This window comes from Martes martes (assembly GCF_963455335.1).
Source record: "Martes martes genome assembly, chromosome: 7".
In the NCBI taxonomy this organism is placed as follows: domain Eukaryota; kingdom Metazoa; phylum Chordata; class Mammalia; order Carnivora; family Mustelidae; genus Martes; species Martes martes.
In genome coordinates this window covers 134,931,525-134,952,241 of record NC_137894.1, presented here as the reverse complement: position 1 = coordinate 134,952,241, position 20,717 = coordinate 134,931,525, and the positions used below count along the sequence as shown (strand labels likewise).

Here is a 20,717-nt window from a genome sequence, read left to right as displayed (position 1 = left end):
TCCCAAACTTTTTGAGATTAATTCCAACAGCGAGTTCATTCCTGTGGCTTACATCTTGCTCCGAGATGCCTTGACGCAATGCCGTGGTGCTCTCTCTGTCTGGCTCCTCCTGTCCTCTGTCCCGCCGGCATCTGGCTAATGTCAGATGATTGTCTCTGCACAAGCTTTGTTTCATGAACAGAATGCAACATGCGTGAAACTGCACAGTGCACCGGGCACAGCGCTGGACAAGTTGTCCTTTGCCGCCTCTGCCCTGGGGACCCCACCCTTCCAGCACCTTCCCGGCACCTGCACCCCACCCTCCCCTGACATTCGGACGCGGTGCATCTATTCGTCCTTGGAAAGAAGCGGGCCTAGCCTCTGAGGTTTAGGATTGTATCTTTGCTCCTTCTCTGCTTTTGTGACTGGGCGCAAGTGACAAGGTCGCAGGTCCTCGGATTCTTAGTATAGAACAAAGGGTCACCCCCCCCACACACACACACACACACTCTGGCAATGAAAGCGAAGCTCGGAGAGATTAGCCTGACTCAGGCCAGTGATCAGCGGCAGAGCCCAAACTCAAACCCAGGGTCCCGACACTCTTCTTTCCGTCCCAACTCCCAAGGGGCCAGGGGGTGGGGGAGGGGCTGGACTCTCGTGGGCAGGGCAGCAGCAAAGCCTCGTGTGACCTTTTTAGTGTGCCGAGTCTATAGGTTTTGTCTACATTTTGCCATTCTGTGTACTTGTCCTGCAGAAACATGGAAGATTCCTTCCCAAAGTTCCAGCCAGACCAGAAGTAGGAAATGTGCGAGCTGCTTGAGGGATGGAAATCAGAAGAATCTTCTCACCCCAGGCTGACCTCCTTGAGCTCTCAGTTACTTCAAGAAACCTGAAAGTCCCCAAGGTTAAGTCAAGATCCTTCAGCAGGGCCCAATCCCTAAGTATCAAATGTGACCGAAAGCAGCAAATACTTTTGCAAACCATTTAACATCGATAAAATACCACGCTGTCGTCGAAAAGTTGTAGAAAATCAGATTTAAAATGCCAAAAAAAAATATAGGACTCAGGTTGGATGTTTTAATAATTTTGAGCTACTTTATTAAAACACTTCACTCATTTAATTCCTCGTATGTGGATTTCTCCCTCTTCCCTCCCAACGCTCAAGACTTGACCCCACAATGGAACTGGGCCACAGAGTCATTAAAATTGCATGAAATGATGCCACTTTCAAGATGAAAGGATCCCCCCCGAGGTCATGCGGCCCAATTTCCCACCCCTCATGGGAGTCCCTTCTGGAATATTCCTACAGAACAGCCCCCTCACTCTCAGTCCACAAATGGCTGAAATTCTTTCTGTTCTACACGGCCCCTCCCTGTGATTCCTCCCTAATGACCCAGACTCAGACTCTTTGGCCATAGTTCTGCATCTGGAGCTCCTAAGGGCAACGTTAGTTGTCTTCCACATGGAATCCCTCAGACAATCCATTTTCTCAGGGGAAGCGCTGCTGGTGTGGAGGGAAGCGGTGGTCTACTGTCCAGAGCCGTCCTGTGCATCCCGGGGAGCTGGTGAGCATGCCCAGCCTCTCTGTTCTCGGAGGCCAGCAACAGCCCCCCACCATTGCTACAATCAAGACGCTCCGACACTTCTAAATGGCGACGACATCTGACCGCGGTCTTGGCCTTATGGAGTCTGATTCCTGTTTTCCCCGTGCGACTGCATTTCCCAGAGCTGAGGGATGTTTAAAAAAGGCCCCCACAGAGGCAGGACCCAGTGGGGTCACCAGGGCCTGCCTCCGGGCTTTACCCGCTCAGGGAAAGTCAGGAAGAGAAACATGACCAACCCGCACAGCGGCACCTGAAAGAATTTCTGCTGTAAACACGTTTAAAAAATGAAGAAATGTGCTGTTTTACTGTCTAAATTGCAAACCATGAAATGATCTCTCCCCTCCCCCCCGTTTACTCTGGAAATTTGCACTCCACGAATTGAGAGGATTTCCAGGTGTCGGGACACAGATGTTCCCACGATCTTCACTTATAAAAAAATTATGTTGGTACATCATTTGCCTCGCATGCGGGTTCTGGACAAGAGGCTGTCCCCAGCACGACAGGCATCCGGGGACCAGGGAGACTCCAGGGACCCGAGGTACTGCCTCAGAGCAGTACGAGGGACCGAGGAACTTCTACAGAAGAGTAACCCAGCCCCTGTCCCCACTGTGCCTGCCCAAAGGAAGGTCAAAGTATTCAGGGGTCCCAAGCGGTGTGAAAACCTCATGGGGGGTGGGGGGAGCATCAGATCGTTCAAGAATCATTAGGACAAAGCCCATGCTTGCTAATTATCTGATTTGAGGCGTGTGTGCTCGAACTGGCTGGTGGAGTCCCCTGGGTCCACACCCGCAATGTGGTCTGGGGCCCTCTGGTCTGGTTTTGGGCCCCTAAGGCAGTCCCTTGTACAACCTCAGGTCGTTCCTCTCAGCACAGATGAGCCTGTACCACGAAATCTTGGGAAGGGGGGAATGGCCCCACGGGTAGGACCACAGCAAAACATGGCAAGGGACTCAGTTAATTCCCTCCTCACCACTGCCCTACAAATGGTCTTGCACCTTATTTCATTTTGATGAAAGCTGATGAAAAAAGAACTGAGGCAGTGACGGGAACCCTGAGGGAAATTATTGTTTATTCCAGGCCTCCCGTCACCCAAGTGGGCCAGACATTTCACTTCATGATCTATAAAGAAACCTCTAGAACGCTTCTATTTCTGGACAGTGTGGGGACTCCAGCTCTCCTCTGATTTAAGACATGGGGAAGTACTTAGTGCTCCAGCCGAGGCGGAGTCTGGCGGCCTGGGGTGGCAGAAGAAGAGAGTGTCCCCCTTGTCCTCTGCTGGTCTGAGCCATTCTCAGACAAACCCAACTATTAAATCCAGTTATGTTAAGGAGAGGTCTTACCATCTGTCTGGTATTCTAAGCCTGTCTCTCTGAGCCTTTGTTATTGGCTCAGGACTAGCTCAGTAGATACCTTTCCCTTTGTCTGTTACTCACGTATCTGACTTTAAAAAAAAAAAAATGGTAGACCAGAACTCTATTTCTAGACGAAGCCTTTGGGAGGAAGACACATTCTTCAAGTCATGGGCTTCGCTCTCTTTACTTTCCTCTGGAGCAAAGGAAGTGTTTTATTTTCATCTATTACAGAACCATTTCTTGCTGACTAAAATAAGAAAACAGCTGTAGGCAGTCCTGACCACGGCCCCAGCCTCGGGGCAGCCCTCGCTACCTCGTGGTGGGGCCAATCCTTTGACAGAGGCTTTAACTGAGCCTCAGATCAAGCTCAGTACCTTCCTTTCACACAGGAAAGAACCGGGGGACACAGACCAGGTCATGGGTCGTGAGGATGTGCACAGGCCCCAGGCAAAAATCTCATCTCGGAGAAAGAACACTTGCCCAAGGTCACCCCACATGGTGTAGCATGGCAGCCAGCGGACTGTCTCTCCTGACCCCAGCCCCCTGGCCCATTTCACTCTTTCTCCCTTCTATCTAAAACACTGATCTAAATACACAGGCACCATGCAGTTCTCTCTGTTACCACTCTGCTTAAACAGAACATAAGCATGGGCTTCGTCCCAAAGTTAAAAGGAAAATAGCAAATACCTCCAAAATTTTCTTAGTCATTTTCTGTTATAGAGACAAGAAAATATTTCAGGAGTTAATTCTGAGAAGCATGGACAGAGCTAGCTAATTAGGTGTGTCAAATATGTTGACTAAAGGCCTAACTGGATTTCTGTCTATTTGCTATGCAATGTTTAAATATACCTAAAATGAATTTATTAGTCATCTTGATTAAGAATATAAATCAGAGTAATGTGAAACATACTTAAGGTAGTACTATTAAGCAGCAGTCTAAAGGCTGACATTTCGTCATCCTAAAATCTGCACATTACCTCCTTCCTGAATTCCTTCCACGAGTACTGGTTGATAGCTGATAAGGACCCAGCAATGCTAGGACCTAGAACGAGGCAAACCGACCTTCTTAATTGACTTGTTAGTATTCCATCAGTCAAGTGTGTTTGTGGAAAAACAGTGGAAAGAGAAATAAAAGAGAGTTCAAATTATCCACCTTTGTAAGAGATGAAATCTAGAAAAGAAAGTCTATGAGAACATAATATCCTCTGAAATAAATATGGCCAAACCCACCTATAAAAAGTTACATAGTTATTGAAGGACTCCTAGAACGTTCAGATCGAACTTGCCCCTCCCCTCCCCTTTCCTCCCCATGTACACACAAAACAAGGACAGCACATACAATTATATCTAACCCATTGCCCTGGGAGCCAGAAAATGGCCATATTCCCTGCTTTAAAAAAAACTTTAAAAAAAAATTAATCCCCCCACATATGCTTGAAGAAGTTCCTAAAACACTAGGTTTCAGCTTTTCCAAGTATCTGTGTGGTTAAAAAAAAAAAAAAGGAGACTAATGAAAACTGTAATAGGTCTTACCCCCAAAAATTCAAAGTTTCAACCGAGGGGGGAATGTGAACATGGCAACAGTCTTCACTATATTTAAGCGTCAAGTTTAACAACTGTTTGGACACAGACACAGACACTCACCCACACTCACACACTGTCACACACGCTGTCACAACTGAGAACAGACTACAGGGTTGATGCAGTCATCTCATCTTCCCTGCAAAACTCCTACTCAGGCTGCAGAGTCTGGTCTGCTTCAGTCTGAGTGTCTCACAGACACGCCCTCTTCGCTGGGTTAATAGAGCCGTCCTTCCAGAATAAGATGTCTGAACTTAGGAAATCAAATAATGGAAATGACCTTGGAATGCGTTATGAGGTTATGTCACAAAGGCTCCGTAAGCTCCTCTCTAGTAAGTACAATCCTTTTTGGCCCAGTCTCCATTTCTACCAGTGAAACAGAGTTCTGCTGGGTCTGTTATTTCACTTGTAATGTGAACTGTGATAGTCTAGAACCTGTCCTTAAAAATGCAAGTTTCCATAATGAACAAGAAGATAAAGGAGCCAGCCAGCCCTCTGCAGTGACAGATGTCACACAACTAGTCTGAAGGATCTATTTGGGAAGTTGTTACACGGAGAACTTTTACTGAGAGTATCAGTCTTGCCGCTGGTGTAAATTGAGATAAACGCGGATATCCATAACTGCCACCAATTTGTTTTTTACTGTTTTTATAGATCTGTCCATGGAGGTATAATCTTAGCAAATAGGTCAACCGTTTTAGAAATCATGCTCTGTGGGGAAAAAAAGAAAACTCCCAAAAGCAATGTTGATTAGTCATCTTAATTGACAGTTTGGTAAGTAGGAACAAGACTGCAGCTGCTGCCTTGCGTGTAATCCTGAACTCTACGCGCCACAGTGACAAAGCACTTGACTCTTCTCCCGCGCGCGATGGAAAACGAAGCCCCTAACTCTGCTATTGTTATTATTAGTTATTACTGAACAAATAAACTGAAATTCTCCATTTTATTTAAAGCAACAGAGTCAATGCTGAGTATGAAGCAAAGTGCTGGCTGTGCCATTATACACCACACATCGTCCCTCCTCATCAGACACTCAGTTCCACGTGACTGGTGCTGACAGTTACATGAAATCCACAAAGAATACTGAATTCACTGAGCCCATATTGTCCAGTCTCTCAAATCTACCCAAGTTTTAACTACTCACAAAATGAGTAGTTCAACAATTCCATTTCTTGTCCTTAAATGAAAAATTCCAAGAATCACTAAAAATAGCCCAGAAGAGGCCATATGAAAGGAAAAGGGGAAACAAAATGTCTTGGACAAGTCTCCAGCTGAGTAGCTGTCCCCTGAATAATTTATAGTTGATATTGGTGTGCTTCTCGTTCATTACTTAAAAATGAACTGTCTTACTCTTTACCTGTAGAATAAAAGCTGCAGGAAAGTATTTAAAACTTTTTTCACAAACACTGGTATCTCATTAACCTATGTTTTATTTTGAGTAAATTCATTATTCATTATTTCACATTATAAAAAGTAACCACACACGCATATGCATTCACAAGTTAGATCATCTTTATCATACATCAATATATTTTAAAAAACAAATATTTTCTAATATCAATATAGTTATATGCTGATTGCATTTTGAAATAGAGAAGCTGACAATAGCTTCATACAGTATATCTCAAGAACCGACATTTTAAAATTAAGAATTGTATATGTTCCACAGGCAAATTTGGATGGAAATATTAGCATTAGTACAAATAAATGCTGTTGACATAGCTTAAGCATGATAGCTTGGAATAACAGCTGATTCAAACTAGATTCATCATTTTAAATTAAGTAAGGACAAATACAATCTGAAATGTAAACAAAGTATTTATAAAATAAATTCTTCTAGGAAATGAAATCATCAATCTATTATTTTTAAGGTAGTTGTAGCTAAAAGTTATCAGAAATCTTGGTAGAATTTTCATTGCCAAATTGAAATTTCAGAATGTCCAGTTACAACGTTGTCACCACAATCGTAAGACTGATAAAATTGCGGACAGCTGTTCATCTCCTTTGCAGTGTGACTTTTCAGTTGGGCTTGGAGATGTGCGAGAAGATGCAATGTCTTTCTACTCCCCAGGCCCTTTCGAGTGATTGGCGAAAGCAATTTCAGTTGATTTGGACTTTCATGTAATTTTTGAGAGCTAAAACTCTAGAACAGTTAAATCGATGGTTTCCTGCACTGGTGAATGCAGACTGGTCTCTTCTGCAGCAGGGCTAAAAGCGTTTAACTAAGTTGGTTTTTGTTGCACTTCACTATGACATTAGAATTCTGTAACCACATTATTACTCAAGAAATACATAGTATACCTCCTAGGGAATCTAATTTCAAATATGGAAAGTTTATCAACATCAGCTGCCATTATGTGTCTCTCTTTCATTCATTAACCAAAAAAAAAAAAAAAGAAAGAAGAAAAGAAAAGAAAAAAGCCCATTGCTTTAGCTTTTGTCCATCAATCACATTATCTCCGGTTGTCTTTGTTTTGCTTCCTCATCAAGCAGATGATTTAAGGATTGGATTTTCTCGATTTTCTTTGTCAAGAAAGAAAGGAGGGAGGGAGAGAAGGAGGAAAGGAGAGAGAGAGAAAAGAAAAAACAAACCATGAAAATTTTATCTGTTTAATGCTCACAAATTAAATAAGTAATAAAATCTACTTTAAATAAACGGAATATTATGAGGATTCCGATTACGTGAAAAGAAAATCACACACTAACGATGACTTGGAACTCTTTAATCACCAAACCCTACATACATCTAACATAGCATTCACTTCAGTTCATATGACTTTTCCCACTTTTTTGTGTGTAATGACAACAGAAATGAACACAGGCCAAAAATATCAAGAGGGCCGTGATTGCCTTCCTGTACCTCCTTTAAGACACCGGTACTTCCAAATACCAGAAGGCTCATCTCTAGGACACTGAGAAGCTGGAGAATGTATTGCGTGCAATTTTTTGGAGAAGCAACATTGAAGTAATACTTCCTGAGATCACTTCATATGCTTATTTTAAGGAAAACGGAGAGATTTTCGTTTGGATATGGCACGTCACCGAATCTTGCCTAATACTTTACAGAAACTAGACCAACATAGGAATCAATCAAGCTTTTCCAGGCATGCGGCTGTGTGCTTTCAGGAGCAAGCCCAGACTAGAACCACAGCATATGGAAACAGAGTTGTGAACTCGATAGCCAGCGTCCTGATAAAAAAAACAGCTGTAATACCAACATTTCTTCTCCTTCAGAATATTCAGAAAAGAAAAAAAAAAAATGATGTGATTTTTTAGAGTGTTTCTAGATTCATTTTTTTAAACTCTCAGTTATATGTAATTGATTATATAATTCTATGGATATAATTATATGTTATATAAAAGATAGATCCTGAGCCAGAGAAAATTGAGTCTATAAAAAAGAAAAATGTGCTCAGCAAAGAAAGAACAGATGAAGATAGTAATCTGAAATACAGGAGTATTTGTCTAAATACTAGGTTTCAGCCATCTCTACTTTAAAATGTTCCTATGACATTTAGAAAAATAAGAGAAAGAACTACATTATGGTGTTATTAAATATGTTCTTCGATTGAAGAATTCTGGGCAAACTTTTGAGAGGAAGAGGGCGGAGGGATGACAGGAAAGCCCCTTGAGGGAGGAACCCTCCCTCTCGCTGCCCAGATGGGCTCCATGAGGCCCAGACGCCCACCAGACTATACAGAGCACTTCACTGCCTGCCCTCGACCAGGGCACAAGGCACCAACTCCAGCTCCAAGTTTGCTATAGACCATTACCCCGCCTGCCCTCGAGCCCCAGGACTTTGAAATGGAACTTCAAAGCATGGTCATCTGAGCAACAATCGTAAGGGCAAAGAACATTCTCTGCAAATAAAAGTACCCTTTGTATTAATGCGCCTCATCTAGAGTATCCATATCACCTTTTATATTTGCTATTGCCTTGTGCTATTATAGTGTCCTTGAGCTCCATTCAGTAAACTTCTAAGTTTTAAATGAATTTGGAATACATCTATATCTATATATAACAAAGGCCAATTAAAATTTAGAAGAAATTATGATATAGTTCAGTTCCTTGAAGGGACTAAAGCTGGCAGTTTCTGCAAAAAAGATGCATTTGAGAAATTTCATGAGAAAATCCTCATGAATTCAGTGAAATATGTTTAAAGGGAACCCGAGTCCTATTTAAACTCCATTCTGATCAGAAGTTTCAGGTGTCTTGTCAGAAAGCACAAACCTGTCGCTACGGTTTGGGCTTCCTGGCCGATCAGTTCCCCCTCGATACGACCTCTCACCACGGAGGTTTGTAGACTCTACCCTGCTAAGTGTTCCAACCACAAGCACCAAAGGCTTCAACAGTTCAAACAGGATATAAATAGCGCCCGAAAAGGAACCATGAGGGAAAAGCAGAACAGCGGCCCTTTATAACCACAAGGTGAAAGCGTGAGTACGGTCTGCAGAAATCTCCAGTTTGCTGGGCCCACAGCCCTGGGCTACAGGCTTCGGGAGTGTCTCCCCAGGGGCATTAGCTGTAGCCCTGTCTCTGAGCACTGGGTAAGGACACACCTCGTACGCGAGCTGGATACAACTGTACCCAGTGTCTTCTCAGAGATAAATGCCCTGAATGCAAACGCTTCACAGGAAAACAATGGATCTCTGGTACAAACGGAAGCCATTTCAAGTTTCTTGTTGATTCCCTAGAGTTCCAGGGTCTTGGTCACATCCCTATCATCTCACATAAAGTAGCTGACATAACAGAGGCACAGGTGAAAATAATTCCTTTTAATTTATACCTTTTCCTCATTACGGACATTGTCTCTTCCTTGGAAAGTATTTAAGTGAGACGGAGAGTGCCTGAGAAAAGAGTAGGATGATCCCCCTGGCCCATCACTGCATTACTTACAAGGTAGCCTTTCGTGGTTGCGTGTCTTTACTTCCACTGCTCTTTGGATCAACAGAGTTCCCTGTCCGGGAGGTGCTCGGTAGGGAAGGACTGGGAGAAAAGGAGGTCGGGGTGCTACTGGCATTGCGAGTGCGGAATGAGTCATCTGAAAGGAATTCAACTACAGTCAGACATGCTGAAAGTGAAAGATGGTAACTTAAGAGAAGGTTAATGATAGCTTTTTTCCTTTAAAATCCATTTTAAATAATAAACAATAAACTGCACAAATCTAAAGTCTGACATATGTATACAACCATTAAGCCATCACCACCATCAAGAGTGAACACACCCACCCCTCCCTCCTGCACCCTGGCGACCCCTCCCCCACACTCCAGGCAATCTACCTCCGGTCACTAGAAATTAGTTCACATTTTCTAGAATATTACGTGAATGGAATCACACGGTACGTCTGTCTTCTTTCACTCAGCATAAGTATTTTGGGATGCATACTTGTTGTGTATATCAGTACTTCATTCCCCTTTATTGCTGACTGATATGCCATTGTACGGATATGCCAAAATTCGTTTCTATATTCTCCTGTTGATAGACACTGGGATTGTTTCCAGTTTTTGACGGTAACAAAGAAGGCTGCTATGAACAATTGTGTACAAGTCTGTGTATGAATATGTTTTAATTTATTGTAAATAAAAGCCTAGGAGTGAAATTCCTAGACCACATAGTAGGAATATATTTAACCTCATAAGAAACTGCCAAATTGTTGTTCAAAGTGGTTGTACCATTTCGCACTTCCACGAGCAATGAATAAACGTTCTGGAGACTTGCTCTGTGTCTTTACACACACGGGACAGTGTTGACTAGTTAGTTCTAAAGGTTTCTTTGATGTACCCTGAATGTAAGTCCTTTTTCAGATATACGTAATATGGTTATTTTCTTACAATCTGTTTTATTTTTTCATGCTTTATTTCAAAAAGCAGTTTTAAATTTTGATAAAGTCCAATATGTTAACTTTTTCTTTTATGGTTTAGAGAAAAATCTTTGTCTATTCCAAAATCACAAAGACATCTTTCTGTGATGTTTTCTTCATAAATGTCATAGTTTTAGCTCTTATGCTTCGGTTTATCATGCATGTTGAGATAATTTCATATGTAGTGTGTGATAAGGATTGAGGTTCAATTTGTTTTTTTTTTTAAATATAGATACCCAAAGGACACAAACTTAGTGATTTGAGGGGCACGTGCACCCCAATATTTATAGCAGCAATGCCCACAACAGCCAAAACATGGGAAGAGCCCAGATGTCCATCGACAGAAGAATGGATAAGGAAGATGTGGTATATAGATTAGATATAGATATAGATATAGATATATAGATACAGAATATTACTCAGCCATTAAAAAGAAGGAAATCTTGCCATTTGCAATGACATGTATGGAACTAGAGGGTATTATGTGATGTAAAATATGTCAGTCAGAGAAAGACAACTATCATATGATTTCACTCATATGTGGAATTTAACAAACAAAACAAATGAACATAAGGGAAGGGAAGGAAAAATAAAATTAGATGAAAATTGAGAGGGAGACAAACCCTAAGAGATACTGAAGTCCAGGAAAAAAACTGAGGGTTGCTGAAGGGGAGACTGGTAAGGAGAAGAGATCATCGGTGATGGCATTAAGGAGGGCACTTGATGTAATGAGCACTGGGTGTTATATGCAACTGAGGAATCACTAAATTCTACCTCTGAAACTAATTAAAAAAAAAACAAACAGATATCCAATTGTTCCAGCATCATTTTTGGAAAATATTAACCAATTATTATTGATTCATGTTGGAGCTTTTGTGGGAACTCAACTGCCTATGTGTGACAGTGTAGACACTCCATCTTGACTACTGGAGCTTTCTAGCAAGTGTTGAAATGAGGCAGTTCGAGCTCTCTAAATTTGGTTTTCTTTTGCAAAATGGTTTTGGCTTTCCGCAGTTCTGTGCATTTCCATTTAGATTTTGGAATCAGCTTATACATTTCTATAGAAAGACTACTGGAATTTTGATGAGGATTGCATCTCTGGATCAATTTAAAAGGAACTGACATCATAACAATGTTAAGTTTTTCCATTCACAAGCATAATATCTCTATTTATTTAGGTCTTAATTTCATTCAGCAATGTTTTGAATTTTTTAGTGTATATAGAATATACATTTTGTTAAACTTATCCCTGAAGACTCAGTTTTTTAAGTTACTAAAAATGTTATTTTTAAAAATAGTCTTTATTTTGTAAAATTTAGAGTTACAGAAAAATTGAGAAGATAATTTCCAATCACCGCCTTAACTCAGTTTCCTCTCCTAACACTTCACTCTAGTATGCTACACTTATTAAAGGGAATGAACCAGTAATGAGACATTATATTACTATTAACTAAAATCCATAGCGCATTCAGATTTCCTTAGTTTTTGCCTACTGTCTGCTTCCGTCTCAGGATCTCATTCAGCATACAACATTACCTTCACTTGTCAGCTCTCCTGAGCCTTCCCTTGTTTCTTGTGACCTTACCAGCTTTGAGAGGTACTAGCCAAATGTTTTCTGGGAGGCCTCTCAATTAGAATTTAGTGGATGCTCCTCTTAGTATTAGACTAAGGTTGTAGGTTTGAAGAAGGATGACAGAGGTAAAGTGCCATTTTCATCACATCATACCAAGGGTTCAAACTATGATATATTTTATGACATTTAATGTATTTTATCCTAGTTTCATGACAGGTCACTAGAAATAGGATTGCCTGAGTCAAAGACTACTTCTTAAAACTAGGATTCTTGAACAACTTTACCAAACTGGTTTCCCAAAAGGGTCCCATGGAGTTTCATACCCACTGACAACGGATACATTGCAGTTTGTGTCCCTGAATCCTCACTGCCATTCTCTTTCTATCTCCCCCACACAGCCTTGGATGAATGTCGGAATCAAGGACAGGCAAAAGTCGCCAAACGGTTAACGATGGGTTCATGTTGAGTAAAAAGTACTCAATTTGACCTTCCAAGTGATAACTCTGACCTTTCATTTCAGCTTTATTTACCCTGCTCTTTCACACTCAACTCCGTGCTCCAGCCAAACTGGCCTCCTGCTCCTTCCTCAAGACACTGACCCTCTTCTTTATGACCAGTACTCTGAATAGGATATTGTTCCACACCCTTCTCTGCCCATCAGAAATCCCAGCATACCTTTGGCTTCATCCCAAATGACATAAACACCTTGGAGCCTGCCTTAAGTCCCAAAGTAAGTACAATCTCTTCTCTATGTGAACATCTCATACTTTTGTTAAGAAACGTTTTGCTCCCTTTTTCTCTTTGTAGATGTGTACTTGTGTGTGACTTCTTCCTCAGTCCGTACTTCATTAAGCAATCCATAACAAACTAGAAGAGGTTCCAATCAAGCAATACTCCCTCTCCCCCAAAATAATATTGAACCCTTAAGACAGAATATTTTCTGAATATTTTAATATTTACCCTTATAAAAGATTTACCCTTATAAAATACATGATTTAAGACTCTGGATGTCAAGTTTTCGGATCCGTAGATCACATACACACTCTTGACTCTCAAGGTGACTTAAGAACCAGCAAAGTAAAAACTGAAGAAATCAGTGCACATCATTCAAACTTGTAAAAAAAAAAAAACCACTCTGAATCAATATTCTTAATGACTGAAGCAAAGAAATTCCTTGGCAAAAATTGTTACAAGTTCATGAATAAATGTGCTCCTTTGAAGTCATCTCTAAGAGGCCAGATTGGATCCATGCAAGTCTGAAGAACCACTCAGGGACAGCAACAATCACCGGCACCACTGAGCTCCAAGCTGAGCTAATTCAAACTGACTTTCCATGTATATTTATAATTCTTAAAGACACTCTGTATTATAAAGTTCATCAACCCTGAATGTTCCCTTAGTGTCTCCTAAAGAATTCACTGATTTGCTATGATAAAAGTAATCAATAGTTTTATTATGTATAGCCCTCACTTCAAGAATTATTGATAACTTTAATTCAAAAACTTCCTGTTACCAAATGTGTTCAGGTTTCTTAAGCTATTCGTAGTCTATCTTGTAGAACCACTTTATGTACAGCATGTGAATGTCGATGCTTTAATATTAGAAAGGTCTTTGTGATCTGGCAAATGAAAACATACTGCTCACAGAACAGCCCACGGGTGCGTATCTACTCTTCATGAGAGTAAGAACACAGCAAGAGGTAAGAGGAAGTCAGAATACTCAAAACATAGTCTGAAAAGGAAATGTGACCAAACTTTAACAAATTTCAGACCTTTGAGTAGATTTGCTGTTCTTTACACTAAAAACTGACCATAGATCAATACTATAATTTTTAGGCAATATTCTAAGGCAAAAATTTAAAAATAGACTTAAAGCCACTAGCAACTTTAAGCAATGTGTTTTCCCTTATTCATAGTATAATTCTGTGTTCTGTTATATAAGCCAGAGGTCAGCAAACTACTAGTCTGTGAACCAAGTCTTGCCTTGCCTGCTGCCTGCTTTTGTAAATAAAATGTTACTGGGGCATAACCACACCTATTCGTTATGTACTATCTATGGCTTTTTGCTCAACAGCAGAGTTGAATAATTGTGACAGAAACCGATTTGACCAAAAAAGCTGAAAATATTTACTACCTGGCCCTTTACAGGAAAAGCTTGCTGAACCCTGGTAAAAACATTCAAATATATAATATTGTAAATGTTTGGTTGCGTATGATCCACATGAAGCCCTACTATTTTTAACTTCCTTAAAAATTATGGCAAAACCTTTTTATCTGTGTCCCAGGAGGCCCTTGGCCTATGGAAGAACCTACCCTATCATTGTCCCTTCTCTCTTTCAAAAGCACTGAACGCTGACTCTTGGCTGTGAAAACAATATGGCATAGTCAAGTATTTTTTCAGTTGCTAGGGAAAAGTTTAATTATCTGGGCATTTGATAAAGATGTAAGGTTAGGGAAAACTCTGTATCTAGAAATAAAGAAGTAGGTCATTTAAAGAAAATAACATTTCACTATATGTAGCAATTTTTGGAAGAGCTCAGATTTCTACTTACCAGTCAGAGAAATCACAGAAGTCTTCCCTAACCCTGAGACAGAAGGCGTGTATCCTGCTGTAGAACTTTTACTAGAAAAGAACGTGATTTAGTTTAAAATACAAGTATATGCTTCTTTCACTCCAGTCATTAGGCCCTTGGTCTTTTCTAATCTTTTTTAATGCTTTCCGCTACTTCCGATGAAGCCCATTTGCTACTTAGAGTTCTCATTTATTGTTTACATCCCATGCCTCCCAACAATTCCTTTGTCTTTAAATTAAAAGCATTTTCTCAAACTTAAAGTTTTTCTCTTGATACTCAGCTAAGACAGAGAATATGGATAAGTTTCCCTGGAAATAACTTGTGTTCAGTTCTAATCTGTTTTGCCCATCTCACAATCACCCTGTTGACTAGGAACTCCAGACAGGTCTACTGAGAATGTCCACAAACATAGCTGAAAATCTAGAGTAAGCTATCTTTAACAAAAGAAAACCATATTCTTCCCATGCCATGTTATTTTTGTCAATAAATACTTTTAAAGACAATTATGTTTACTTAAAATTAGTTTTGTTGATTGGTATACAGCTATTATATGTTACATATGTACAACACTTATAACAAATTGTGGTCACTGAATTTATGCTGATTCTCTCCTAACTTTACCTGTTCATAATTCAGTCAGTGGGGCCAAAGGGGAAACCAGACATTCATCTATTGTAAGAACTGTTGTGATCACTTTACCATAGAAACATGCCAGTGGCTTCTCCATAGAAAGAAACAGTATCCACAGCATGTGGCTGGATGTCCACGTCCACCAAGGGGAGGGGACATGTCCACAACCCACTTAGCGGTTGGGTGGCACATGAAATAGAGTACCACCTCCCTCATAAAACAGTACACGGATCCCGTGATGTCACCATATAGCACCACGGTGATAATTTTTCTAGAATGCCACAATACCCATTCTTTTTTTTTTTTTTTTTTAAGATTTTATTTGTTTGTCAGAGAGAGAGAGAGAGCACAAGCAGGCAGAGTGGCAGGCAGAGTCAGGGAGAGTAGCAGGCTCCCCGCTGAGCAAGGAGCCCAATGTGGGACTTGATCCCAGAACCCTGGATCATGACCTGAGCTGAAGGCAGCTGCCACCTAACCAATTGAGCCACCCAGGCGTCCCCACAATATCTATTCTTACACAAATTGGTAGACTATAGTTTTTTTCATAGAGAATTTTACAGAAGAAAACTTCCAATTTTACTGACCTATACAAAACCTCAAATTAATCTTGATTTTATACAATGTAAATATTTCACATCAACAAAGACGTATAACTATAAAAACTGAGTAAAAACATAAAAAGCTGACAGATCATACCTAGGACACTTGTCTAAGTTGCCATACTTTGCATGAAAAGCTTGATTATTAAAAGACTGGCTTCGAATCAGTTTGGATTTCTTGACTTCTTTGCCTGGAATGATAAGCAGAAGGAAAATGCAGCTGCTCAGTGCATCTTCAGCTGCGCCAACCCCATCCCCTCGCCAGCCCCCTACCGCACTTTCATTAGGCACAAATGTGTCCAGCTTCCTTTCCTTAGTCGGAGCTAACTGGAGTATCTCTTGCCCCTACTGCCCATCAAGAACTCCCAAAATAATGAATGATAAGAGGTAAAAGGCATTTTAGAATTTCATCTCATGGAGTGACTTTCCCTGTAATTAATTTTTAGAAAAGGGAGACAGGAGACATAAAAAAAAGTTGCTTCTTACTTGTTGATGGGGTGCTTGTTCCAGAAGGTCCAGGAACAGAAATAGGGATGTTCTTGGGCAGAGTTGTTGGTGTCTTAGTGTCTCTACCTAAAACAAACTCTGTTTTAAATTCTGTCATTTCCTCTGAGCTCTGAGTTTCCATAAACATGGACAACATGAGTCACTGTCCCTAGCTAAGCAGCATGCTCTTTCCCGAACAGTCTTACTTTATATATTTACATATTTCAAACTTAGCTATCAGTGACCAATCTCACAATCTTATTGCTGTTATCAGACTTTAAGTTTTCCTTTGAAGAATCCGAAGGTCCACACTGACTCGCACAATTTATTCATGTATTCCTATGTCGGTACCAAACGAAGCAGCCAATTTTTAAAAACAACTTTTAGGAAATGAAAGAAAGAAAAGCAATTTCCCACATCAAATCTGAAAATCAGCATGAGCTTTCAGAGTGGCAGGATGCAACATTAATTGTATGACTTAGTGGTGAAGACACAAGGAAACCACTTACGTTTCTTTTCAAAGGTTTTATCACTCATGGGCCTCCCATCATTCTGTTGCTTCTCTTTCTCTAATTGTTCCTATTATGAAAACAGTATGTTAGCATTAAAGGTAAGCACAAATAGATTCAGAAAACTATTCTAATGAGAAATTATTCTAAGCTTTACAGATGCAAATACAGTTCACAAAAATGCCTTGAAAAAGAATTATTTTCTCCAAATTACTGTCAAAAGAAGTCAAGGTTCTTTCAGATTTGTGTTCTTTTATTATCTACAGACTTATAGATAGTAGGACTCTTGGGCATCTGTCAGGCTAAAACAATGAGTGTAGTGTCATTGTTGTCATGAGCTTTTATATTCTAGAAGACATCTGCTAATTCTCACCAGCAAAATATTAGTCATATTTTAGTAACATTTTTCTTTAAAAGGACTGAGAGAAAAGGAAATGGCCTTTTGGATATTTTTAAATGTTTCATTGAAGTATAACATACATAAAGTATATAAATTGTAAGTGCATAGCTCAATGAATTTTCCCAAAATGAACACACCTATATAACCAGCTTTCAGATCCAGAAACAAAATGTTACCAGAAGTCAAAGGAGTCCTTTATCCCAACGAACTGAACAAGTAGGCAAGAAAATCAATAAACATACCAAGTTCTGAGCAAACTTAGCTTAACTGACACACATAAAACACTACACTCAGGGTGCCTGCCTGGCTCAGTCAGTAGAGCATACAACTCTTGATCACGAGTTCAAGCCCCACATTTGTTGTGGAGCCTACTTAAAATTTAAAAACAAACAAAAAAAAAAACACTACATTTGACAACTGGAGAACACACATTCTTTTTAGTTGCACATATAAAGAAAAACGGAGAAAATAGGTAACACATTAAAAAAAAATTCCATTGGTCTGCATAAAAAAAGAACCAAATGGAATCTCTAACACTGAAAATAAAACATGTAAAACTGAAAAACAAAATGTCATTAAGTGGACTCACAAGTAGTTTTATCTATTTTGTCTACTTTTCCCTCTATTATCTTGATCATGTTGTCTTAAAAGTCCTTGTCTGCTAACTCTAATACCAGTATCATCTCCAGGTCTTTTTCTATCACCTGATTTTTGTCTTGGGTTTAGGTCATTAAGTCCTAAACATTTTTAGAGCCTGCTTATGCTCTATAACCTCTATCCTGAACTTCAGTCTTTGTCTCAGAAGGCTGCTAAAACCAATGTGATTGCTTTTCAAAAGATTTCCACTTAAGTGTTCAATCTCACAGTACAATCTTCACAGAGAGATAGAACATATAAAGAAGAAATAAATGGGAATTTGAGAACCGAAAAATACACAGTGGGAATAAAAACAATGAATAAGCCCAGAAGCTGAAATGGGGAGGACAGGAAAGAGTCACTGACATTGAAAACAGATCAATAGAAATTATTCACTCTGAGTTAACAAAGTTTAGGGGGAAAAAAAAACAACCTCACAGACCTATGGGCAATATCAAAAGATTTTACATGTGTAATTGAAGACCCAGAGGTAGAAGAGTGAACATATATTTATTTTTTAAATGATCTATTTATTTTAAAGAGAGAGCATGTGCACACATGCGTGCATGTGCAAGTAGGGGGAGGGGCAAAGGGAAAGACTCTTCAAGCAGACTCCCCACTGCACCTGGAGCCTGATGCAGGCCTCGGTCGCACGATGCTGAAATTATGACCTGAACTGAAATCAAGAGTTGGATGCTCAGTCAACTGAGCCACCCAAGCATCCTGAGGAGTTAACACAAATTTAAATAAATTATGGCTCAAACCTTCCCAAATTTGGGAAATAATACACATTTACAGATTCAGGAAGCTAAGCAAATCCAAAAACAGATAAATTTGAAGTCAATTATGCCTATACACATCAAAAGCTAAAAACAAGGATAAAAGAAAAAAAATCTTCAAAGTAGCCAGAGAAAAGCAACATTACACACAGAACGATAATTTGAATGAGAGCTAATATTTTATCAGATGTTCTGGAGACCAGAACACAACTACAAAGTACAGTAAGAGAAAGGTTGTCAACCCAGAATTCTCTGAAAATATCCTTCAGGGATAAAGGCAGATAACACTGTATTTCAGATTAGGGAAAACTAAGAAAATATGTCACAAAATACTATACCCCAAGAACAACTAAAGACAGTTCTTCAGGCTGAAGGAGGGGAAAAAAAACGAAACAGAGGGAAGTTTGGATCCTAAGCAATGAATAAGAGTACTAGAAATGGTAAAAATAAGAAACACAGAAGTTCACTCTCTTAAATTCTTCAAAGGTACATATCTCACAACTTAGAGCAAAGTTTTGAATCAGTTGTCATGAGACAATTGGTGGGGTTTTCAATACAGATATAATTCACATAAAACTTTTAACATAAAGAAAGGGAAGAAAAGATCTGCGTCATTTTTAAAGGAAGTGATACAACATTAATCATAGGTAGACTTTGAAAGGTTAAGTAAATTGTAACCTCTAGAGAAACCACCAAAAACAATTCTGAAACAGAGAGAGAAAGAAAAAAAGGGGAAAGAGAGAAAGAACACCAGCCACTAAGATAAGAATAAAACAGGGGTTTTATCACCATGGATCTGACATTAGAAGAATATAAGAGTATAAACAACTTTATAGTAACAAATTTGACAGCTCAGATGACATAGAGAATTTTGGGTGGGAAGCAACTTACCAAATTTATAAAAGAAAAAATAGAAAATCTGAACAGTTTTATATCTATTAAAGTAGTTGAATCAATTACCAAAATCCGTTCTAAAATGGACACTCTGGGCCTCGACTGTTTCACTAGTGAATTCTATCAAACGCTCAAGGAAAAAATAAAACCAATATTATACAAACTCCATCAGAAAATAGAGGGAGTGGTAATATTACACATTTCATTTTATAAGGCCAGAGTAACTCTAATACCAAATTTTAAAGACTCCAAAATGAAAAAAAAGGAAATTATAGACCAGTTTCATTATAAATATAGATGAATATTAAAAATTAGCCAAGAATCCAGCAAAAGAGAAAAGGATAAAATATCATCACCAGGTAGAGTTTATTCCTAAAATAGAAGATTGATTTAAGCATTGAAAAAAATCAACATAATTCAATGTTTTAACAGGATGAAGTAGAAAAAATAAACATCATTTCTAAATATGCAGAAAGAGCATTTGACAAAATTCAATAACCATTCATTAAAAACTCTCAGCAGACTAGGAATAGGAGGGAATTCTCACAATTTGATAAAGGGCACCCACATAAAACTTCTTTGTAAATATCATATTTAATGGTGAAAAATTGAGCTTTTCCCCCTAAAATCAGTAAAATGACAAGAATGATGCCTTCATCACTTTTACTGAACTGCAAGTTTTTTAAAGATTTTTATTTATTTATTTGACACAGAGAGAAAGAGAGAGAGATATCACAAGTAGGCAGAGAGGCAGGCAGAGAGAGAGGGGGAAGCAGGCTCCCTGCTGAGCAGAGAGCCCAATACAGGGCTCAATCCCAGGACCCTAGGATCATGACCTGAGCTAAAGGCAGAGGCTTAAGCCACTGAGCCACCCAGGCGCCCCTGGAAGTTTTTTATTATACTGGAAGTCCTAGACCTTGCAACTAGACATTAGAAATAAAAGGCATAGGGAACCTGGGTGGCTCAGTGGGTTAAAGCCTCTGCTTTCGGCTCAGGTCATGATCCCAGGGTCCTGGGATCGAGCCCCGCATCGGGCTCTCTGCTCGGCGGGGAGCCTGCTTCCTCCTCTCTCTCTGCCTGCCTCTCTGCCTACTTGTGATCTCTGTCTGTCAAATAAATAAATAAATAATCTTAAAAAAAAAAAAGAAATAAAAGGCATAAACACTGAATAGGAAGAAATAATCTTGCTATACTTAAAGAGGATGTAATGACTCACGTAGAAAATCTTATTAAATCTAAGAAACAACTCTAGAACAAATACAA

General features: G+C 39.6%; 1 protein-coding gene across 2 annotated transcripts in view; it reads right to left on the bottom strand.

The window, feature by feature from the left end:
• Window positions 1–5,929: 5,929 nt before the first annotated feature.
• Window positions 5,930–20,717, bottom strand: part of PPP4R4 (protein phosphatase 4 regulatory subunit 4) — a 103,647-nt gene continuing 88,859 nt past the window's right edge. For both annotated transcript variants that reach the window (XM_080809207.1, XM_080809208.1), the window contains 6 exons: window positions 16,746–16,815; window positions 16,237–16,323; window positions 15,848–15,941; window positions 14,501–14,571; window positions 9,413–9,557; window positions 5,930–7,039 (listed from right to left, as the gene is read on the bottom strand). In XM_080809207.1, coding sequence (XP_080665333.1) covers window positions 7,015–7,039; window positions 9,413–9,557; window positions 14,501–14,571; window positions 15,848–15,941; window positions 16,237–16,323; window positions 16,746–16,815 — 492 coding nt within the window. In that variant the 3' untranslated portion in view covers window positions 5,930–7,014. The remainder of the gene's footprint in view (window positions 7,040–9,412; window positions 9,558–14,500; window positions 14,572–15,847; window positions 15,942–16,236; window positions 16,324–16,745; window positions 16,816–20,717) is intronic.